The sequence below is a fragment of the Malania oleifera genome, chromosome 2 (assembly GCF_029873635.1).
Source record: "Malania oleifera isolate guangnan ecotype guangnan chromosome 2, ASM2987363v1, whole genome shotgun sequence".
Classification (NCBI taxonomy): Eukaryota; Viridiplantae; Streptophyta; class Magnoliopsida; order Santalales; family Ximeniaceae; genus Malania; species Malania oleifera.
Window position 1 is genome coordinate 123926663 of NC_080418.1, and position 22294 is coordinate 123948956.

General features: G+C 36.3%; 1 protein-coding gene across 3 annotated transcripts; it reads left to right on the forward strand.

The window, feature by feature from the left end:
• Positions 1-340: 340 nt before the first annotated feature.
• LOC131148629 (outer envelope protein 39, chloroplastic) lies at positions 341-21070 on the forward strand. 3 transcript variants are annotated; one of them, XM_058098465.1, is made up of 11 exons: positions 341-609; positions 786-852; positions 938-973; positions 1178-1322; positions 1507-1665; positions 1802-1872; positions 1955-2033; positions 2150-2265; positions 2883-3030; positions 5252-5321; positions 20339-21070. In XM_058098465.1, the coding sequence occupies exons 1-11, from the start codon at positions 576-578 to the stop codon at positions 20398-20400; spliced, it is 987 nt and encodes a 328-aa protein (XP_057954448.1). In that variant the 5' UTR covers positions 341-575; the 3' UTR covers positions 20401-21070. The 3 variants fall into 3 exon arrangements, with proteins under 3 accessions (XP_057954448.1, XP_057954447.1, XP_057954449.1); XM_058098464.1 differs by having other exon boundaries at positions 20546-21070; XM_058098466.1 differs by lacking the exons at positions 1955-2033; positions 2150-2265 and having other exon boundaries at positions 390-609; positions 20546-21070.
• Positions 21071-22294: the final 1224 nt, after the last annotated feature.

Consider the following 22294-nt stretch of genomic DNA (forward strand, 5'->3'; position numbering starts at 1 on the left):
ATTAAAACAGAAATCGGATTCAAAAAGTCAACATATGATATCTTATTTTCATACCTATTTTAAAGCTGAAATATAATGTAGTAGCAATTTTATATTTATTGAGAATAAAGGATTTTTACAAGGTATGAGATTTCATTCTCATCATAAACTATATGTAAGTTTCATGAAAATCTTGGAAATCTTATTTTAATCTCGTTACTATCAAAATCTATTTTTAAGCCAAATTGCCTTATAGTATTGTATTACAACACATTATTATTATATTTAAATTAATAAATTATTATAATAATAAAACTCAAAATAAAAATAATATAAAATGCACTCAACCGAAGCCCTTTCCAAGTGCAGGACTCCTTGCGACTAACCAAAATCAAAATGCACAAGCTCGGAGTTCGGGGCTTCTTTCCCACTGCGAGAAGCTATCAAGCCGCTCGTAAGAAAAGCATCCCCACTTCTTCCAAACCTCTCTCTCTCTCTCTCTCTCTCTCTCTCTCTCTTCTATATGTCCTTGTTGTAATCACTCATGCAATCTTTGTATGGGTCTTGATCCCATTGATGGTTGAGCGGGTAATGGGATGGGAGCTCAGAAGAGCATCCATGCCGGCAAAGGTTAGTTTTTCTCATTCTCTAACTATGTACGAGGAAAACCCAAATGAGAAATTCACAATGTAGCCCTTCGTGAAGCTCAAATTCCCTCAGCATTTAGTCGTTGAGTAGTTCCAGTCGTGTTGCTATTAATTTTTATCACTTTTGATGTCATTGACGACTATGGCCGTTTCGAACAGCCAAGATTGACGTTAATGTTGATTTCACTCACAAGCTTTGTGCTGCTTTGATGCTTCCTCCCTCAAGGTTACTTCTCTTCCCTTTGATTTTGCAATCTATTTTTTCCCGTGAAAATTTTGAATGAGAAACTCATTTCTTTCTCGCCTCTCAGGAGTTCTGGCGATCCTTTTTCTTTCGTTGTTGGGAGGTAGGGTTTTGGTTTTCTTCCTATATGGTTTTTGTCGTTTGAGCTTAGGTATGATAACAACAAGAACAGCGGCGAGCCGCAACAACAAAGCCCTTATACCAACTATTTGGGATTTGGCTACAGCCACATGCATATTTTTCTCTCCATTCAATTTGGTTTAAGGCTATTCCTTTCCTTTTGATTGGTTCAATTTGTGTGTTTTAGTCTTTGTATCAAACACCCCAGTTTATTTGGAAGAAGTGAGAAGCTCGATGTTTCATGGGAGAAGGGACTCTGTGACTCCAATGTATTGATAGCTTATCGGAGGCCGAGGCCTGAGTGGCTTGCTCAACAATCTTTAGTCTTTCAGGTGCGTTAGGGTGTAATGGTGGCGTACATTATGTGAAACTTGATATGCAGCTTGACAAAACCTCTGTGCCAATTCAACTTAAATACTGAAGAGAGAGAACCCATTTGAAATGTTTGTTATTTTGATTGCCAAAACAAATTTTTTAATTTGTTTTGATTCTAATTTGAAAAATTTTGTGACCCAGCATTCCATTTCACCTGAGATTGGGGTCCATGGTTTGCCCATCGACAATTTCTCACGTACAGGGAGTGGAGGTGTAAATCTATCTAAATTTTCAGTGGGATTGGATCTGGATGAGCGTGCAAGTTCCAACTGGAGTAGTACAACCAGTGTAAAATTTGAGGTCAGGCCCTTAGTAGAACATTATCACAGTTATTGCTTATTAATGCATATTGTGCAACTAACTACTTGTTAAGTTCATATAAAATTGTTGATCTATCATTAATTTGAGTTCAGGAAAAAATTATTGTGTTGTGCAGCACATTCGTCCAATTAGTGACAATGGTCATTCCATTAGCAGAGATCTTGATGGCTTCCCTGTGACTTGCAGGTATTGAGGCTTGTTGTATCCTTTTTTAGAATGTACTGATGGACTGATTTGCAATTTATCTGTAATTATACTTTTTATGCAGTGGCAGTCCACATGACAGTATGGTAATTTTGAAGCAAGAATCTCGATTTGCACAAGCAAATGATTGCAGTCTTACTCGAGTAACATGCTAACATCTCTTACTCCTTTCTGACTGATTTATGATGCAACATTATATATGCATCTTGATGGATTTTATTTCACTGACTGTAACACTACAAGTTTGTTGTGTTTCCAGTTTAGTTTACAAATAGAACAAGGCATTCCTGTTCTATCAAAGTGGCTGATATTCAACAGGTTCAAGTTTGTTGCATCAAAGGGTTTTAAGCTAGGGCCAGCTTTCCTCTTGACTAGGTGAATAATGAGTAATTAGCCTTTTAAATATGCCTTTCCTGTGATGCATAAATAATTTATAGTTATTAAAGCAAATTAGCAAAGTGAATAACATCAGAATTGAGAATAGTGAGGACTGAAAATAGTGGGGAGCAAGGACTTTGCAAGTGTTAGAATGTGAGTGGAGGATGTAAGTTGTAAGTTTTAAGGAACTGAATGGGAAGCATTTGGAATTTGAAGATGGGTTTAGATAGAGAATAAGGAGACAAAGATGATGCTTCAAAAAATTGGAGCTTGGACTTGGGGATGAGAAATTGTTTATGCTATCCAAAGCATACATAAAATTGTAGCTAGCACAATACTAATTCTTATTTCCATGTTCCTAACAGTGGGATTTGCAGTTTTGAATTATATTAAACATGATCCCTATCTAAAGAAAGTGATTAATTGCAATCAAAACATAATTCTGACCAGCTTCAAAAGCACAGAAAAACCTGTTGTTGAAGCAGTGTACATTTCTCACTTCCCTGTACATTTATTATGACTGATTAAAAATTCAATCAGGTTTTTATTTCCTCTCTCTATTTGCATCGCCTTTACATTTATTTGGCATCACTCTTTACATTTTCCTCCGACAGTTTGACAGGTGGTTCTGTTGTAGGGGATATGGCTCCTTATCAAGCATTTGCAATTGGTGGTCTTGGTAGTGTGCGGGGTTATGGTGATGGGGCAGTTGGATCCGGGACATCATGTCTGATCGCTAACAGTGAACTAACACTCCCTTTGGTATGTAATGGGATTATAATTTCATTGAGGACCCCATGTTTTGAGATAATAGGAATTACTTCTTTTAATGATCAATCTTATATCACAATAGTTTTTATTTTCTCCCTAGTGTGCAGCCTCCATATAGGCAAGGCATTTCATACTGAACCTGCTACTATAATTGTTAATTTGTTATATAGTCTCTTGATTTGGCTGGTAGTTAATTTCTGGTTTTATTTGTCTAGTAGGTGCTTATGTTGCAAATTGATGATTTGTTAGCCTGTAAGAGCAACTATAATAACTCTTAGCATGTCTTTCTTAATCTTATCAAAAGTGGCTCTGATTGAATGCACTTGGTACCAAACTCAAGCAAGAAATATTTCAGGAGATCTTCCTGTGTGCTTCATAATGGCAAGAGCTTAGAAAAATGAGAACTTTGAGGAACAAAATGGCAGGATTGCAGATTGATTGGATGTTATGATACTAGAGATAAAACTCTATGATGAGAGAGGGGGTAGTCCAGAAGCTATATTCCTCAAAATGAGGAGATCATAATTTTGGGTTATTTAATTTTTTTTTATTTCCCCTTGTTTATTTTAATAAAGTATTTCTTCTTGATTTTTGGAGAGTATTCTATCTATAGGGGTTGTAAGCACATAAGAGATTGATTTTTGGAATTGTCTGCATTACCCTAATTATTCCTATGCCCATGCCTAGAAGAGGTGGGAAAAAGCCACAGCATATGATCCAAATAATATATACTAATGAAAATGGGATTCCACCCATGTACCAAATGGTTTGTAGAAAATTAATATGGTAAAACGAGAAGGTCAATATTTTGCAAAAAATTCATGTGTAACAGGAAAGGACTGTTTAAGCCATAAGCAATGTACTGTACAGGAATCCTTTCATCTAGGAAATGGCAACTCATGTTCGTCAAAACCTTGTTGGCTTCTCTTCTTCCATCTGCTCCACATGATGCAATAGGATACCAAAATGGCAATGCACAATCCTTCGCTCTGTGTTTATCCTCATATCTGCTTGATCAGCAGAACAAGAGGCACTTTTTCAATTGCAAAAAGGGCATATAGTGAGACCAGACCTCTCCTGCAGTTGGGCAGTGTGGCAGTTAAGTGATTTTTGTTTTCTTCTCCTCCAATATGGTTACCAAGAATGTGAAATGTGCCCTTTCTCTCACCCCCGGTGCGAGGATTCTTCATATGACAATTTGAAAATGGGTGCACCTTTATCCAATGATTTGAAAGGCTTGATTGAGGCTCGCTTCGAGGCTTGCCTCAAGGCAAGGCATGCCTAAAACGCCATGAGGCTCAATCTAAGATACCAAATCCCAAAAAGTCTAACACATTACACGCTGAGGCTTACGCATTTGTACAAAAAGCACGCCTTTTGTGCCTTTCTAGTTGAGGATTATGCATTTTAAGTGTGATTCTCAAGGTAGATTTTGTTAGAAAGTTTTAACTCCATGTTTATATAGAAGGAATATTATAATATGAGTTGATTTCTAAAACTCTTGAACCTCAACCTTCCCATAATAATTGAGAGGCGTATCTTAGATCTTGAAAATAATTTGAATTTTATTATGTTATAGCTTATCTCTTGTTATGATTTATGTAATGAATTCAAGTTAGCAATTTTTGAAAGGCCAATAGGTAGTTATGGAAATTATATTTGATTATTTTTACATTATATTTGTGATTTTATTAATTTTTTTCTTTTTCTTTTTCTTTTTCTTTTTTTAAAACATATATGTAATTTATTGACATATTTTTATCTAAAATTAAAATTCTCAAAAATCTTACAACCGAATGCCTTAAGACTTAGGCCTTGCCTCTTAAGAATTAAATATGGCTTATGCCTTCACCTTTTAAAATGTTGTTTTTATATTAATTAACAGATAGCTTATAGACAGTACGGTTAACCAGCTTATCTAGTTGATATATTTTGGTTGTATTTGTTGATATAATTAAAATATGCCTCTTTTTCTAAAACATGGAGAGGGAGTCATTAGCCTATGTTTCATTTTGGTTGATAAAAGTGTTTTTAAATGCTTTGTTAGTAAAATGTTAATTATTTGTTTTATAACTTTCCTTTTCTGATGCGCAATTTAATGACCTTTTATTCAATTTAATTCTTGATGATTAATATGATACATTCCCATTTATCCCAAGTTTGCTTGAACTCTCATGACGAACTTCCTTACAAGCATGCTTGCTGTATTCAGAACAAGATGTTGGATGGTGCTGTTTTCTTGGATTGTGGAACTGACTTGGGCTCTGGTCGTCATGTCCCTGGTGTGTTTCCTTCTCAATTGCTGCAAAAACATCATTTATCTTTTCAAATTTGCATGCCCATTTTAAATTTACTTTTCCATGTTTTGTTGGTGATCTTTTCTATATACTTACATTTTTAGCAATTTCTGTATGACAAATGCTATTATCTTTTTGAGTAGACAATTGAGGTTGTTAGAATCGTTATCCTAGTTTGAGGGGGTGGGATCTGCAGGAGTGGATTATAGGGTCAGATTGTGGATCATAAGATTCTACCTACAATGTAAAATAAATTAAAAATTGATGTATTTGACATTTTATGACAACTCTCAATAAAATAAGTCTAAAAACTTGTTTGCAAAACAAAATTTAGGGATATAGGTAGCTTGCTAGCTAGCACCTAGCAGGTTTTTCCTTCGACAATTTTGATCCTAAAAAAATCTGAATAGTCTGAATTGCAAAGTGCTCTGCAAAGGGCATATTGTTGCTAGCTTGTTTATTCCATAATTGTAATTAAAAACAAAAGCAAAAAGAATGAAGAACAAAGGGAGAAATTGCTAATCTTAAGTCAAAGAACAGCTGTAAACTTCTCAGCTTTTGTGGCTTTGTCATCAAACTGTAAGAAGAAGAATAAGGAGAGGAGAGGAGAGGAGGAAGAGGAAGAAAAGAAGAAAAAAAGAAAATTTCTTTGTCGAAGGAAGGAGAATTTTTTGTTAGTTGAAAAAGAAAGAAGAAAAAGAAAGCTATGCTCTCTGCTTTGGGGGAAAACGGGTCTCCGGATTGTCGATAATAAGAGAAAATAAAAAGAAGAAAGCAACAGTACTAAATTACAGAGTACAAAGAGAATGCATAACTGCTACAAGTTTGCAACTTTAAGCTATCAGCCTGAGTATCACTCCCTGGTTGTTAAAGCTCTCTGCTGATCTCATAGCTCTCAGCTGGCCTTTGCTGCGGCTGGAAGAAGGAAAAGTCCCAGCCTGCTGATAGACAACTCAGGGTCTGCCTATCAAGAACTTTATGCTCCCAAAGAGCTTTCAGCCTCAAAGAAAGAAAGCTTTCAAGAGATGCTCAGTTGCTCTCAACTTGGAATGAGAAAATCCCAAATCCCAGTAGATACTCGTTATTTGCCCTAATTTTTTGATGCATTTGGGCCAACTGGATGAAATTTTGTGCCTATTGCATGATTAAAAGGTTTGGGCCAATAAAAACATAGTTTGATTCTTTTTATTTAAAATCCTAAATAGAAAAATCCATATTTTGTTGCACAAGTAGGATTAGTAGGATCCCAAGCAGGATTGTGATCCTATGATCCTGATAGGATTCTACTTTATTCCAATTCTTCATACGATTCGTATCGGTTAGGCAAGTATGGATTGTAGGATCACATGATCCGGATTAGTATTTTGATAACCATGGTTGCTATATTGGCTAAGTTGTATAGTTCTTTTAACCTACTTGGAAAGGATCTAATTCTTCTAGTTGATAACAATATGACAGGCCTAGTGGAGCAAGGATTTAGGGTCCCAATTTCCCTTTAGGAATTGTTTAATTTCTTCCAATTCATTAGTTCATTGTGAGAAATTTAGGATATTATTAAATCAACTCCACATGTTAAGGTGGGTTGAGCAAAAAATGGGTTGGGTCATTAATGATCAATTTACCCATTTATGATCCATTTATATAAAACAACTTGACCCATTTATTACCCTATTCATTTAAACATGGTCAACCCATTTACCCATTTAATTTTAAAGCATATCCGGAAAATTTGCTAGATTAGCGAAATTGATAACCTCAGGCATTATTGGCACAATATCTTCTTGCCATCTTTGAGGCTTATTTTGTCGCCCGGTTGAAATACTTGAATTATAGTAGTAATTATATAATTACACTATATAGTTTAATTTCAAAAGATAGGTGTAGTCAATACCATATTACATACATACATAATTACCTACATATCGAGTCCAAATCAATGGCATAATTATGTATATTATCCAAACAAACCAATTACGTATATACATTAATTATATACATATTCAAGCCTAACTATTCATAATTTCAAAATTATGTACATAGATAGCCAAATTATGGTATTAATTACATAATTATGAAACCATGTAGTTTAATTCTAAATGATAGGTGCAGTTAATACTATAATTATAATTACACATATTTCAACTGTACCAATTACATAATTATGTACATGCATATGAATTGATTTAAATAACTGAATGAAACTAATTATGTACATACATAATTATGAACAAAAATAATTGCATACTTACATATTCGAACTGAACTGTCCTTATTACGTAATTACGTTCATAGATATCTAAATTATATTATTAGCTACATAATTAATTACATAATTACCTAGTTGAGTTTCAAATGATAAGTGCTGTAAGTATCATAATTATGTACATACATAATTACATAAACTGAAAGAATTATGTTGGAATTGGTGTGTTCCTAAGAGGGGGGGTGAATTGGGTATTAAAAAATTGTTCCTAGGTTTATCCAAATCAGTAGCAGTAATACACAACTTAGGGTCTGTCTATATAAACGTAAATCCAATCAACACATATACAACATATAATGAATCAGGCATACAACATACATGTGCTGAAAATGAAAGTGTAGAAAATAAAATGCGGAAATATAAAGTACACACACGATATGTTATCGGGGTCGGCCAATACTGCCTACGTCCCAACCTCAGCTTGCAAGTTCGAGGATTACCACTATTGCTCACTTAACAGGTGGAGCGGTATTGTTTACAATTAGGTCAAATTACCAGGGCTGACCTCAACTTTTACACACTCTCCTCGCTGGGCAGAGAAGGCCCTACCGATCCTTACGGGCTAGATCAACATCCCCTCAGGCCACGCTTGGAATACAACAATAAAATACAAATTTGTGTACAAATAAAGATGCTTCTCCAATAAGCGGATTTGTACCAATACGCACATGTACTAATCAATGTACCTCAAACAGATAGGAACTATAAGCTCAGTGCAAACAATGTGTAATAGCACTCTAGCTAATGTCAATAATCAATCAAGTGTAAGAGTATTACCAATCTATCTTTGAAAACAATATGTAAATATATTTCAATCACAAGTAGGGTTTCAAAGATTTCCAATAGTATAATCAAATATCTCAAAAATGATTTTCGAAAAATATTAACCACAAGAGATATTTTATAAACCAAGCTTGTTAAAAGATATTTACTTCACAACACAAGACAAGCTTAAGTGTCTTGCAATCAAAATGCAAAGACTCACAAGCTAAAGAAGGTTTCCCCAAAAATGAATTTATAGATTAAATCTCGAGGAAAACCTTTTGGCCTAACTCTCAACAAAATCAACAAACAATCAAGCCAATGAGAGTATAAGCAATGTAGGATCTCTCAAGATACACTCACTCGAAATGATTTTGCAATGGAATGAGTAAAAGTGAGGAGTATTTTGGCTTTGAGTAAGAAGAGGGGCTCTCAAAAATTCAGAAAAATTTTTAGCTAATTAAATCCCTAATCTTATCTTAATTTTGCTAATAAGCTCATATTTATAGACATGACACAAATTATGACTGTTGGGGACACCGGGGGAATTATTAAAATTGTTTTAATTGAGTTTTAAAAAATTAACCCTCTTTTACCCCAATTAATAGCAGTAAAAATTATAGGCCAACCCGAGAGTTTCGGTTGACTGAGCCATAGGTTCGGTCGCCAGAACAGACACATAAGCAAAAAGGCGTTTTTGAAGTTCGGGTGCCCGTGGATAGGTTTGGGTGGCTGAGTCTAAGGCGATTTCCAATCTGTCCGAGGTTTGGTTGCCCGGACTTAAGTTCGGTCTACCGAACTTGCATGTTCGGTCGCTCGAGGGTATTTTGAATGTGAAGTTTGGGCGCCTGAGTTGTTGGAAAAAGTCAGGTCTCGGGTTTGGTTGACCGTGGACGTTTAGTTTAAAAAAGTTCGGTCACCCGAACCACAGTCAACATTTTGACTTTTCACCTGTTCGGTCAACTGAGGCATTTTCAACGCACAAGTTCGGTCGCCCGAAGTCAAGTCAATACTTTGACTTCCTATATTTGGTCGAGGTGTTTTCAATGCCAAGGCTCGGTCGCCTGAAACCTTACTATTTTAGGACCTAAGTAGTATATGTTCCCCTAATTGCATATTTGAAAGTAGGGACTTATTCTAAGTGTATGTGCAAGGTCCTAGGGTCTTTTCTAAGGTCTAGGCATTTTAACTTAACCTAAAAACAGGGCTGGCTCTTCACAATATGGGGCCCTAGGCGAATGATTTAATCAAAGATCCTTAATATTTTGTTTAATTTTTATTTTTATTTAAAATTAATTTTTCTAGCTTTTTGAAATGTAAAATCACTAATTATGGGAATAGAGCATAATAAATAATGTTAATATTATTGAATTAAAAAAAAATTTGGGACCCAAAAACTATGTTATTATGTTAAGAAAAAATTTGGGGGCCCTAAGTGGGCGCCTCAACTGCCTAAAGGCAGAGCTGGCCCTGCCTAAAAAACTTGGCATCGGTCGACCGAAAGGTCTCTTGATTTCCAAGTGATGTGTAGGGACCTAGGGTCGTTCTAAGGCCTTTGAGCTTGTAGTTCCTACCATTCTTGACATGCATAAATTATTATAGACCTTTTGATTAAAATTACAGACCCGAATGAATTAAATATAAATTACAAATGTAAACAATTTGTTTTCAAATTCTTCGAGTCACCGTATGCCTTTGCCAATTCATGCAAGACTGATCTTGCACACAAACTCGGCAAACATTAAATACCAATGTATTTGTCATGATCAAAACGAGATATGATCCATAAAGTCAACAAATTATATAATTACGTGTATTCATATTAATTGGTTCGAATAACCATACCAAATGATTTATGTCCATATATAATTGAGTAATTACATGCATATTTGAAATAAACTGTTCATAATTATGTAATTATGTACACAGATTTCCAAATTATAGTATATACATAGTGACAAGTTCTGGTACTACACCCAGCTCAATTGATAGATTCTGTTAGACTATAGTTTCTAAGGTCAAACGAGAGCAAGAGAAGATGGTACCGCATGGCTTGTAGATAGATTCACAAGAGTCGGGGGCACATCGGAGAAATAGGTAGTCCACTAATAGTCCGTGGATGCATAGCTATTCATTCAGTCGCTCTCCCAAGCCCTTGATCTTATTACCCTTGCTAGCTTTATCGACAAATTCCGATGCGATGAAATTGAGTACCGAACGGATGGAAGAGGCATGTGACTGCTTGGATGCTGGGGAATAGAGGAGGGTTATTTATTTATTTTTTTTTCATACTCCCACCTCAAAGGAGTAGCATTTGATAAGGCCAGAATGGAAAGGAGAAAACATAGTGGTTTCTTGAGCGCCTGGGCAAAGGTTTCACAAGAGGCGATAGCCACTTCCTTAGAGAAAGACGATCAAACAATTCCCAATCATGGTCCTTGCGGATCGGACCATCCATATAATATACAAAAAGAAACACCCGATATTTGATATCTTTCTCTTTGAATGAGATCTCAATTCAGCGACGGTTTCATTAGATATCTTACAACTAGAATACCTTTATTTTTTGATCCAGTTCCCCCACCACCGCGAACCCCAGTTAGATTTAGGCATGAAACACTTTTTACTTATTGGGAGAACCCAAGTACTCTCTTTTGGATCCAGGAAACAACTCTCAGAGATCTTTTTGCTTTTGGAAGATACTGGAGCGAAGCAATCAACCTATTAATTGTTACAAGTTGATCAAGCTGGGGATTTAAATGGATAAATGGTGTGCACCTATTAAGATGGTGTGCACATTTAATTTTAGGTCAAAATGGGTAATCTATTTATGACCCATATAATTATAAGGTTGGTCCTTTATGACCGGTTGGTCATGGATTCTATTCCAAGAAAACTGTATCTTTGCATGAAAACAGGGTTAAGGCTGTGTACATTGTGATTTGTGACAACCCTCCCCCTACCCTTGCAAAAGAGCCTTGTGGCTCAGGGATGGCCCATACAATTATATGCGTGTATCCTAACCCATTTATGTATGGTGGGTACGGCTGGGTTAGTGGGTATTTGTTATATAATTGACACCACTAGCTTTGGGCATGGGCCATTGGGCTTGGCTAGATTATGCATGTGCACCACCCTCCCCCACCCCACCTCACCTCACCTCACCTCACCTCACAGCCATGAAATGTTGAGCCCATATTTCTTTGTTGCTCATTTTTGTTTTTATTTTTTTTTTCCAGAAATTCAATTGATGTTGTTTTGTCTATTTTTCTATTTTTCTGGTTACTTTTACATTTATGCTGCTAGGCACCTTGTCACTATTCGTGCTCTCATCTGTCAAAATTGAGGCTGGGCCCCAATGGCCTAATGTACCTTAGAAGCAGTAAAATTTTGACAACTAATGGTGTAGTGTGTTGCTATCTGTCGACTTTAAGGGGATATTTGCCATCGATGCTTCATATATGAAATTGTTGGATGGTTTGTGAAGATCTCTCTAGACCAAAACTAAACCTTTTCTTCTCCTTTCTTGTTCAAACTTAAAGTCTTGAAATAATGTATTATCTAGATAATCTAGTTGAATAACTTAGGTTTACAACACCGACTTTTTATTCAGATAAATGGATTATTATCAGACTGCTTGCGTCTATACTCCTGGGTAGAATGGAGCTAATGAAGGAATAATAGACATTTACTTCATATAATTAGCTCCTACTTTTTCATATGTTTGTTACTAAGATTTTGGGCTATTCTAATAGCCTGTTTTCTGGTTAACATGGTGCCTTCTAGTGTGTTGGCCTGTTGGGTGAAGGCGTGGTGGGCTGGGAAGTGGGGTGGGGAATGCCTTTCTCTGTCCTGATTCTTCCATGTTTCCTGTTCTGCCATGTCTTGTGTATCTACGTGATCATGTTTTGTTCATATGCAGCACACTAGTCAAACGTTGTCTCCTTGTTCTGTAAAGTGTCTTTTTCAGGCATTCTAAGACAAAGGCTATCATTGTTTTAATCCTTAGCTTGTTAGCACTATGTTACTGCTGATGTGTGGCCTTTTCTGCGGAGCACCTTTTTTTTTTTGAGTGTTGGCTGTTCTTTAGATGTTTTCCCATTTTTAGTAAATCTGATGTAGTTGATTCTCCTTGCCTGGACCTTTATTCATGCTTGCACTCCTGGCTGTAGTTCCAGCCTTTCAGGCGAGACATTTATCATTGCTCCAGAGAACCACTTGAAGGTATGTGAATGTCATAATAATGGAATTGATATCACTGCAACCATCCAATTGTTTTTTAAGCCCTCTACTGTATTGGATTTTAGGTCTGGAGATCAATCTCTCTTAGCCTGGATTTATGCATTGCTTATAGAAAAGATACTAGATCTTGCACTCTTAAATTCTTGGTAACCTATTGTGTTGCTAATGATGTTTCTTTGATTTATCAGCCCTCTATTATTTTTTCTTTCTTTTGCCTTTCATTTTTTCCCCTGCTGAGCATTCTTTTGCCTTGTTCATTCCACCTGCTTCTTACCCCCATTGTATCTTGCTGAGCCCCTTGCAAATCATGGGTGAAAGCATACGCTATATCTAAAGATGGAGGCCTTGACTTCTTGAGGGATATGGTGAATTTGTGGGCCTTCCTCCTACTAAGGTATTCGTTATGTGTTGTTGGATATATATGCATTAGGTATAATCCTGATGGTATTATTGAAAGGCTATAAGCCTGATTGGTGGGCAAGGGGTATTCTTAGACTGATGATGTGGATTACATTGAGACATTCTCTCTTGTAGCTTGGATGAATTTTATTAGGGTTATGATCTCCCTCTTATACTATTGAGATGTCAAAAATGCAATCAGATATACATTGGGGAGGGGGTTGCCAAGTTGTATTGGGCCATATATGTACTCTTAAGCAGTCCTGTAGAGCCTAGTTTGAAAAATTTCAGCAAAATGTTTTCGAAGTTTGTATTAGGATTCCCAAATCAAATGGGATTTTCTATTTAATGATAGGATTCCCAAATCAATTGGGATCTCTAATTAATCTATTATGATTTCCAATAAATTATATTTAATGTTAGGATTATTTAATGTTGGGATTTTTATTTAATGTGTTAGGATTCCTAATTCAATTGCGATTTTCTATTTAATGATAAGATTCCCAAATTAATTGGGATTTCTAATTAATCTATTATGATTCCCAATGAATTATATTTAATGTTAGGATTATTTAATGTTGGGATTTTTATTTAATGTGTTAAGATTCCCAAATCAATTGGGATTGAGTCCATTAAGGACTTGGATTGGGATATTTTACATTCCTAATATAAGTAAGTTTCTCTACCCTATATATATGTAACCTTACGGGGCTTTTCTGTCCAAGCAATTACATCATTCATAGCCTTTGGCCAATTTGGGGGTAGATCCCCTTGAAGTGATCAAACCCTATTTTCTACCATTTTCCCTTCTTAATATTTCCCCAATTTCTCCATGATAAAACCCTAGGTCTTATCATTTTGGTATCAGGGCCTGCGTTCTTGTGGATGCTGTTAACCTGCCAACAAAAGCAAGATCTTGGAATTTTTGATCTTCACTCATACATAATGGCCTCAGAAAATTCAGCAGAGTCCCAAATGGAAGCTAGGCTAAAGGTTGAACTTAGCAATATGTTAAGTCTCAATTTGAAGAGATTCAGAAATCACTCTCTAAACTACTTCTTACATCTTTCCATAAAGAGAGAGAAGATGATGCCTATATCAGCTAATCGTAGGGTGCATTCGTATGTGCGCGAAGGAGGTTAACAAGGAGAGAGTTATTGTGGTCCTTCTCATATGAAGGTGGAATTTCCTTGGTGGGACAGTGATGATCCTATTGGTTGGGTTTCTAGGGCCGAAAAATTCTTTTTCTTTCACTGCACTCCAGAAACATCAAAAGTTGAGATTGCTTACATTAGTCTGGGTGGCGATGCTATTCAATGGATGACTTGCTTGAAGCTCCTTATGGAATTCCTTAATGGGTAGAATTTGTTTCTGGATAACTTGTCCAATTTGGGCCCACTAGATGTGAGAATATCGGTGGAGAGCTTGCTAAAATACGCCAAACTAGCACTATCTTGGAGTACTAGACATGATTTGAGCGGCTATCAAACAAGACTAAAGATTGGAATGAAAGCCAACTTGTTGGTTTGAAGGTCTCCTACCTGAAATTTGGCGTGAGGTCAAAGTACGTCGGCCAAGAACTATTGAGTCTATGACTGCTGCAGTTTCCTTTGCACGGTTAGAAGAATAGAAGTTTGGAGAAGAACTACGTCTCTCCAACAAGGCCATTAGCAAGAAAAATGTCAATAGTACTATCACACCACTTGCTCCTCGCAATCCTTTTGCCAAATGATTGACTCAAGAGGAACTTAAAGAGAGAATGACAAAGGGTTTGTTCTGGCATTGTGATTAAAAGTGGCATAAAGGGCATTATAGCAAAAAGGGATGACTATTGATGATTGAACCAATGGAGGAACTAGAAAAGGTAAGGATGACCCCCCTTATTCAGATTAGGAAGGTACAAATTTGATGATAATGATGAATCTATCACTTCTTCAGTTCATGCTTTAGTTGGTTATGCTAATCTTCAAACTATAAAAACTAGTGACTTCCTAAAGCGCCAACCTGTTACTATCTTAATTGATACGGGTGCACTAATAATTTCATGGACTCTAAAATTGCTAAACAATTAGCCCATCCCGTGGAGCAATGCAAAGACTTTGATGTGAAGTTTGTAGATGGAAGGACCTTGATATGTCAGAGCAAGTTTTTGAAGGTTAAATTTACTATGCAAAACCATGGCTTGTATGTTGATTTCTTTTTGCTGCCACTAGAAGACTATGAAGTGGTTTTGGGTATTGACTAGTTGATGACTTTAGGTGATATAGTTTGGAATTTCTCAAAACTAGTTATGTGGTTCACTGTGAATGGCGAGATATTGACTCTTGAAGGCAAATGTTATGGTAATGCCACTACAGTTTCAAGCCATTGTATGGAGAAACTCCTTAAAAAGGAGCGACATGGTTGCTTGGTACGATTTCGAGCACTTCAGTTACAACACCAATTTGGTTAGGATGAAGGGCTAAACTCTTTTATTTCATAATTTTCTAATCTATTTGCAAAGCCATAGGGGTTACCATCTCAGCGGACACATGATCACCATATTCCTCTATTGCCAGGTAGTGTTCCTACTAATGTACATCCTTATCGCTATCCTTATTTTCAGAAAGCAGAAATAGAAAAGATAGTGAAAGAAATGTTAGATGCGGGCATAATTCAACCAAGTGTTACTCCATATTCTTCTCTTGTCATATTGGTGCAGAAGAAGGACGACTCTTGGCAGATGTGTGTTGATTATTGAGCATTGAACAAGAACATTGTGAGGGATAAATATCTTATCCTTGTTGTGGATGAATTGTTAGATGGATTGTGGGAGGTGCCCAGCAGTTCACCAAGCTTGACTTGAGATCAGGTTATCACCAGATTCGGGTATACAAGGATGACATTCAGAAGATTGTGTTTAGAACTCACGATGGCCACTATGAGTTCTTGGCTATGCCTTTTGGGTTAATTAGTGCGCCTTCGACCTTCCAAAGTATCATGAATGACATTTTCCGACGTTAACTATGTAAGTTTGTTCTCATATTTTTTGATGATATCTTGATATATAAATCATCTCTTGAAGATCATTTAGGTTATTCACGAATTGTACTGACCACTCTTCATGAACATATTCTATTTTTCAAGAAATCTAAATGCAGTTTTGCTTGATCATGCGGAGTACCTTGGGCATATTGTTTCCTAAGAAGGTGTTCTTGTTGAGCCTTCTGAAATACAGGTGATGACAAACTAGCCTATTCCACAAAAAATTAAAATGCTGCAGTATTTTTGGGGTTAACTGGGTACTACAGCAAGTTTGTCAAGGATTACAAAAAGATACCACTCTACTGAAAAAGGATGCATTCAAATGGAGTGAGGAAGCTGAACAAGCCTTTGTTAAGCTTAAGCACACAATATCCACCACACCAATTCTTCCCTTGCTAGATTTCAGCAAGGTGTTTATCATTGAGTTTGATGCATCAAGAGTTGGCATTGGTGCAATTTTAATGCAAGATAGATTGCTCATTGCTTTTATCAGTGAGGCTTTTTCTTCATCCCACATCGGCATGTCTATTTATGACGAAGAGATGCTAGCCATAGTGCATGCAGTTACAAAGTGGAGACTGTATTTCATCAGTGGGCATTTCCAAACCTGAACTGATCACAAGAGTCTGAAGTCTTGTTTTTGGAGCAATGAATCTCTTCCATGGAACAACAAAAGTGGGTCACTAAGTTGTTGGGCTATGACTATGAGATTATTTATAAGAAATTGATCGAGAATGTGGTGGCAAATGCACTCCCACAACTTCCTGAACAAGTTGAACTCATAGCTATTATTGTATTTGCGTGTACTACTCTTGGACAAATTAGGAAATCTGGAGACTAGATGTATTATGCAAAAACTACAAAAGAGCCAACTTTAGTCCCTCCTTACCTTTGGAAGTCTTTAAACTCACTGTATAGAGAGAATATTTTATTAGTGCCTAATCCAGCCCACAAGCAAACCATATTGCAATCATTACACGCATTACCGGCTATAAGTCACTCTGGTTTGCTTAGAACCTACTAGCGCATTTCTTAGGAATTTTATTGGAAGGAATGAAGGGTGAAATCAAAAAATTTGTGGCAGAATGTGACGTTTGTCAACTACAAAAAGGAGATACTGTGGCAAGTCCAGGCTTTCTACAGCCTCTTCCTATTCCAGAAGAAGCTTGGACTAATATCTCCATGGATTTCATTGAGAGATTACCATCTTCTCATGGTTAGTCTACTATATTTGTAGTTGTGGATTGTCTCACAAAATATGCTCATTTTTGTGCCATAATTCACCGTTATACCGCTGTAAGTGTTGCTCGTACTTTTGTTGAGAATATTGTCAAGTTGCATGGAATTCCTTAGTCTATTGTCAGTGATCGTGACAAAGTCTTTACCAGCAACTTTTGGAAGGAGCTTTTTCATTTGCAAGGAACACAAGTGAATATGAGCACTGCATATCATCCGCAATCAGATGGGCAAACTGAAGTTGTTAGCAAGTGCTTGGAGACTTATCTTCGTTGCTTTGCTAGCAACAAACTGAAGGATTGGGTGCGATGGCTCCCATGGGCAGAATGGTGGTATTATACCACTTATCATTCCTCCATCAAGTTGACTCCAATTCAAAGAAAATCTTTTTGCAGCTCAAGCTCGTATGAAATGACAAGCTGATAAGCACCATAGTGAAAGGGAATTCTTAGTGGGAGATTGGGTATTTCTCAGGCTAAAACCCTATAGATAGATATCTGTGACTGTTCGTTCTTCAATGAAGTTGTCTCCTCGATTCTATGGGCCTTATAAGATCCTAAAACATATAAGTTCTGTTTCTTATTGTCTTGACTTACCAATAGGTTCTAAGGTACATCCTGTTTTTCATGTCTCTTGCCTTAAAAAGAAGTTAGGGGCTGTGCAGCACCTCTTGCCTGATGTTGCACCTATGGGTGAGGTTCAAGTGCAGCCACAAGCAATTTTGGATCGTTGGGTGGTCAAACGTAGAAGTTGAGACATCATAAAAGTTTTGGTTCACTGGTCTCACTTACCATTTGAGTATGCAACTTGGGAAACTTATCAATCTTTGGAGGAGAGGTTCTCAAAGTTTATTGCTGCTCAGCCTTGAGGACAAAGCTGATTTGAAGGAGGCGAGAATGTTAGGATTCTCAAATCAATTGGGATTTTCTATTTAATGATAGAATTCCCAAATCAATTGGGATTTCTAATTAATCTTTTATGATTCCCAATGAATTCTATTTAATGTTAGGATTATTTAATGTTGGGATTTTTATTTAATGAGTTAGGAATCCCAAATCAATTGAGATCGAGTCCATTAAGGACTTGGATTAGGATATTTTATATTCCTAATAGGAGTAAATTTCCCTATCCTATATATATGTAACCCTACAGGGCTTTTCCATCCAAGTAATAACATAATTCATAGCTATTGGCTAATTTGGAGGCGGATCCCCTCAATGTGATCAAACCCTGTTTTCTCTTACTATTTTCCCTTCTTAATATTCCCCCAATTTCTCCACAATAAAACCCTAGGGTCTTTTCAGTATGGCTTTGTACGCTGTTATTTTCTTGATCACTTTATCCTTGTCTATAGGAAAGGAATTGTGTGGTGCTTCTGGTTGTTAATGATATCATCATGACAACTAAAAAGGATTTGTAGGTGTCAACTGTCGGCTTTAGAAACAGTTCCAAGTAAAGGATCTGGGGACCACAAACTATTTTTTGGTTCATTTGTCTCAGAGGAAGTATGCTTTATGCTTATAGATTGAGACAAGTATGAGGTGGGAGCTAATCCAGCACATAATCCAATTGATCCAAAAGTGCAGTTGTCTAGAGACGATGGAGCAGATTTTAAAGTCAAGAATCAATGTACTTGGTCCTCTCTAGGCCTAACATGTGTTTTGTTGTTGCTGTTAGTCTATGGAGAAACTGGAGGAGCCACACAAGCATTGAGTTGCAGGATTACTCAGTGCCTTATGGCCCTTATGGTAAAGGCTAGTGTTCATGTGTAACAGGAGTATTGATATCATGAGATCTTTTGATGTAGACTGAGCTGGTTTGTTGAAAATAGGATGTCTACAGTTGAGCAATTTATTTTTGTGGATGGTAAGCTTGTCAGTTGGGGAAGTCAGAAACAAACTATTGTCGCGAGATTGAGTGTTGAAGCAGAGTACTAGGTGATGGCGTGTATAGTCAGAGATGAGTGCTCTTGTCAAGAAACCCATATGTTTTTGTTATAATCAGGTTGCTACCAATATTGCAAGCAATCTCATGTTTCATGAGAGGATGAAGCATATTGAGGTTGATTGTCATTTTGGGTGATGCAATGATGAAGAGTCCTGCAATCACTTAGGGACTCATTTGACGAAAAATTTGTTTAGACCTGCATTTTTTTTTATTCTTGCACTAGGCTGGGGTTGGGGGGGGGGGGGGGGGGTGTGGGGGTTATTAATTTAGTGCCTGTTTAAGGGGACAAACGAGTTGCGGCTGGCAATCCAAACAGAGGGCAGGTTTTTGGAGTTAGCGCACCCTCTGTCAATAGTGTTAGCAGCTTGGGTATGTTTTATTGTTTATGGGGTTTTTATACAAAGTTCTTATGATCTGTTTGTAATTCTTTATGCTCCCCAAACCCACTCTCTCATCTCTCTCTTTGGTTTTTATACAAGGGTCTAAAGATATGTTCGTAATTCTTTAGGCTCACCATACCTTCTTTCTCACCTTTCTCACTTTCTTCTTCTTTTCAAACCTAACCCTAGTTCTCAGATTACCTTGATAATCAAGTTTGGTCTTTCAGGTTTATAACAGTGGCCTTGTGGCCTATTAGATGTGAGCCACATGTTGGAGGTTGAGATATATCAAACTTGGTCTGTAAGTTGACGAGATGAGCCTTTTTAGGTAAAGAAGCTTGAATTTATGATCAACTTTGTTTCGTGGCTTCACTTTAACTGAATCATGCCAACTGACTTGAGCATGTACTGATTGGGGTGCTTAGTTGCTCCCCTTTTCAATAATTTAGGTGTTGAAGTATGAACTTATTTGAGGGCTTTGGTGCATTAATAAGGTTGCTTCATTGCAACTTAGGTTCATGGGTTTAGGTCACGTGTACAATGTCTTTGTGTGGGGATAATGTTGCAATCATCTGAGACTTCCCAAACCTTGTTTTGGCATTGGCCTTGCATGCACCACCCTCCTTTTTGTGCCATTCCTTGTGCACTTTGGCTGCTCCTTTTTTATTTGAAATGCTTCTAATTTGTAATTCATATTTTTGTTAATGGAGCAAAGACTAAGGAGATCCGTTTTTTTTTTCCTGAATCAGGCTCGAGCTGCATTGATAATGTCAAATCCATTGCCTCATGTCCCCGATTGACCCATTTTTAGGGGTCTAATTATAACTACTGCTTTGACAGTCCTAATTTTGTTGTTGGCTTGTTAATGAATTAGCTTTTTGTATTTACATAACTTATTTAAAAGTTATTATTATTATTATTATTATTATTATTATTATTATTATTTCCAATTCCAGGAAATCCAGCTTTAAGGCAAGGCAAACCAGGATCTGGACTTGGTCTTGGATACGGTTTTCGGGTTAAATCTCAATTTGGTCACTGTCAGATTGATTTTGCTATCAATGCATTTCAACAAAAAACTGTTTACTTCGGCATTAGCAACATTGCATCATGAATGCCGCAACCCAAAAGGTTTGCTGACTACACGCTTTCATCTAAATTTTGACGATAGACACTTGCGGAGAAGGATGGAGTTGCTTTGGGATGGTGTATAGATTGCACAATCTGTTCTGATTTTTATTCGGAGATAAAATGGGAAATGGACAAGTGAAAAAATCTACTGCTACATTTCATGGAAAATTAGGTTTTAGGTGCCGATAAAAGCGTAGTTTCCAGCTGTGTAAAATGACTGGAGAAATCAATGTTTTGCTTCTTTTGATTGGAAGTAGATTTAAACATTACTTTCTTGTTATTGTGCAAAATTTGAAATCTAACCATGTCAGATGTTTTGGTAATGGAAATTGTTACAAATACATTGGTAATGTGTGTTGGGATATGGGGAATTAGATTTAGTGTTGAGATATTGAAATGTTTAAATCAACAACTAAGAAACTCTGTTCTTGGAAAATAATTTCTCATAATTGTATATGGGTTGAAATGCAATTGTTTGGATGAAGCACTTCCTAGTTCCAAATGGAAATGAATTCAGCGCTGTATCTAATTTTGAATATCGAGTTCTTGAGTTCTATGGAGGACAGCTCTCTCTCTCTCTCTTTCTCTCTCTCTCTCTCTCTCTCTTATCCCTTTGGTTGTTTATTTGGGTGGGGTTGGCGGGAAATAGTAATTTTTTCAGAGCTGCATGTTGGGCTGCCATTTGGGAAGTATAGGGTTGGATTAGGACTACATTATATCTTAATTTGATATGTTAAACAAAAAAAAATCATCCATTCTAATCAGTTAAGTTGATAACTAATTAACTAATTAATCAATTAATTCAAATAAATATTTTTTACAAACTAGATATTTGATATGTTCGTCCTAAAAATAATTATTAATTAAGTTGAATATAATTGTAAAGCATAACTAATATGACTGTTTACTTGTATAGTATAGAACCAATAATAATAATAATAATAATAATAATAATAATAATGGTAGTAATAGTAGTAAGTGTCATGCTTTATTTTAACAACTAACATAATCAATCTTAACCATTGAAAAATAATATACCTTATTTTCTTTATGTATTGGTTTGGGGAGGTAAGGCATCGAAAATTGTTTATTAAGTTTGTCAATGCCTTAATGTAGAATGACAATACGAATTAGTTTTATATTTTCTAGTATCAGAGTTAGAATAACATAAACTAAGCTTTTTAGGGATGGTGAGTTGTTCATCAGTCTTGTAAAACTCACTAACATTTGTTAAATGTGTTTAGCCCACTTGTGTCCTTCGCTAAACACATGTAGCCTATGAAGGTGTTATTAATGAATTACGTCACTTTGACGTTTATCTTGGGCTTATTATTCGTTTATATGAATTTCTTATTGCTTTTGCTTACTTTACATTCAACTATTGTGAATGTATTCTTTTGGTACTCTTGCTTAACTAGTCAATCAAACTATATGAATTTCTGATTGCTTTTAATTTGCTTACTTTGCATTCAACTATTGTGAATGTATTCTTTTGGTAAACCGGGTTATACTTTGATTGACTAGTTAAGTTAGAGTGCTTAGTTAGTGCTGCACAACCATGTGTGAAGTGTCTG

What these genes read in the sequence shown, in the direction of transcription:
- LOC131148629 (XM_058098464.1), top strand. Translation starts at nt 576, where the DNA reads ATGGGAGCTCAGAAGAGCATCCATGCCGGCAAAG. An exon ending in CAACCAGTGTAAAATTTGAG is followed by an intron (nt 1,666 to 1,801) that starts GTCAGGCCCTTA and finishes TGTGTTGTGCAG; the next exon opens with CACATTCGTCCAATTAGTGA. An exon ending in GTGAACTAACACTCCCTTTG is followed by an intron (nt 3,031 to 5,251) that starts GTATGTAATGGG and finishes TGCTGTATTCAG; the next exon opens with AACAAGATGTTGGATGGTGC.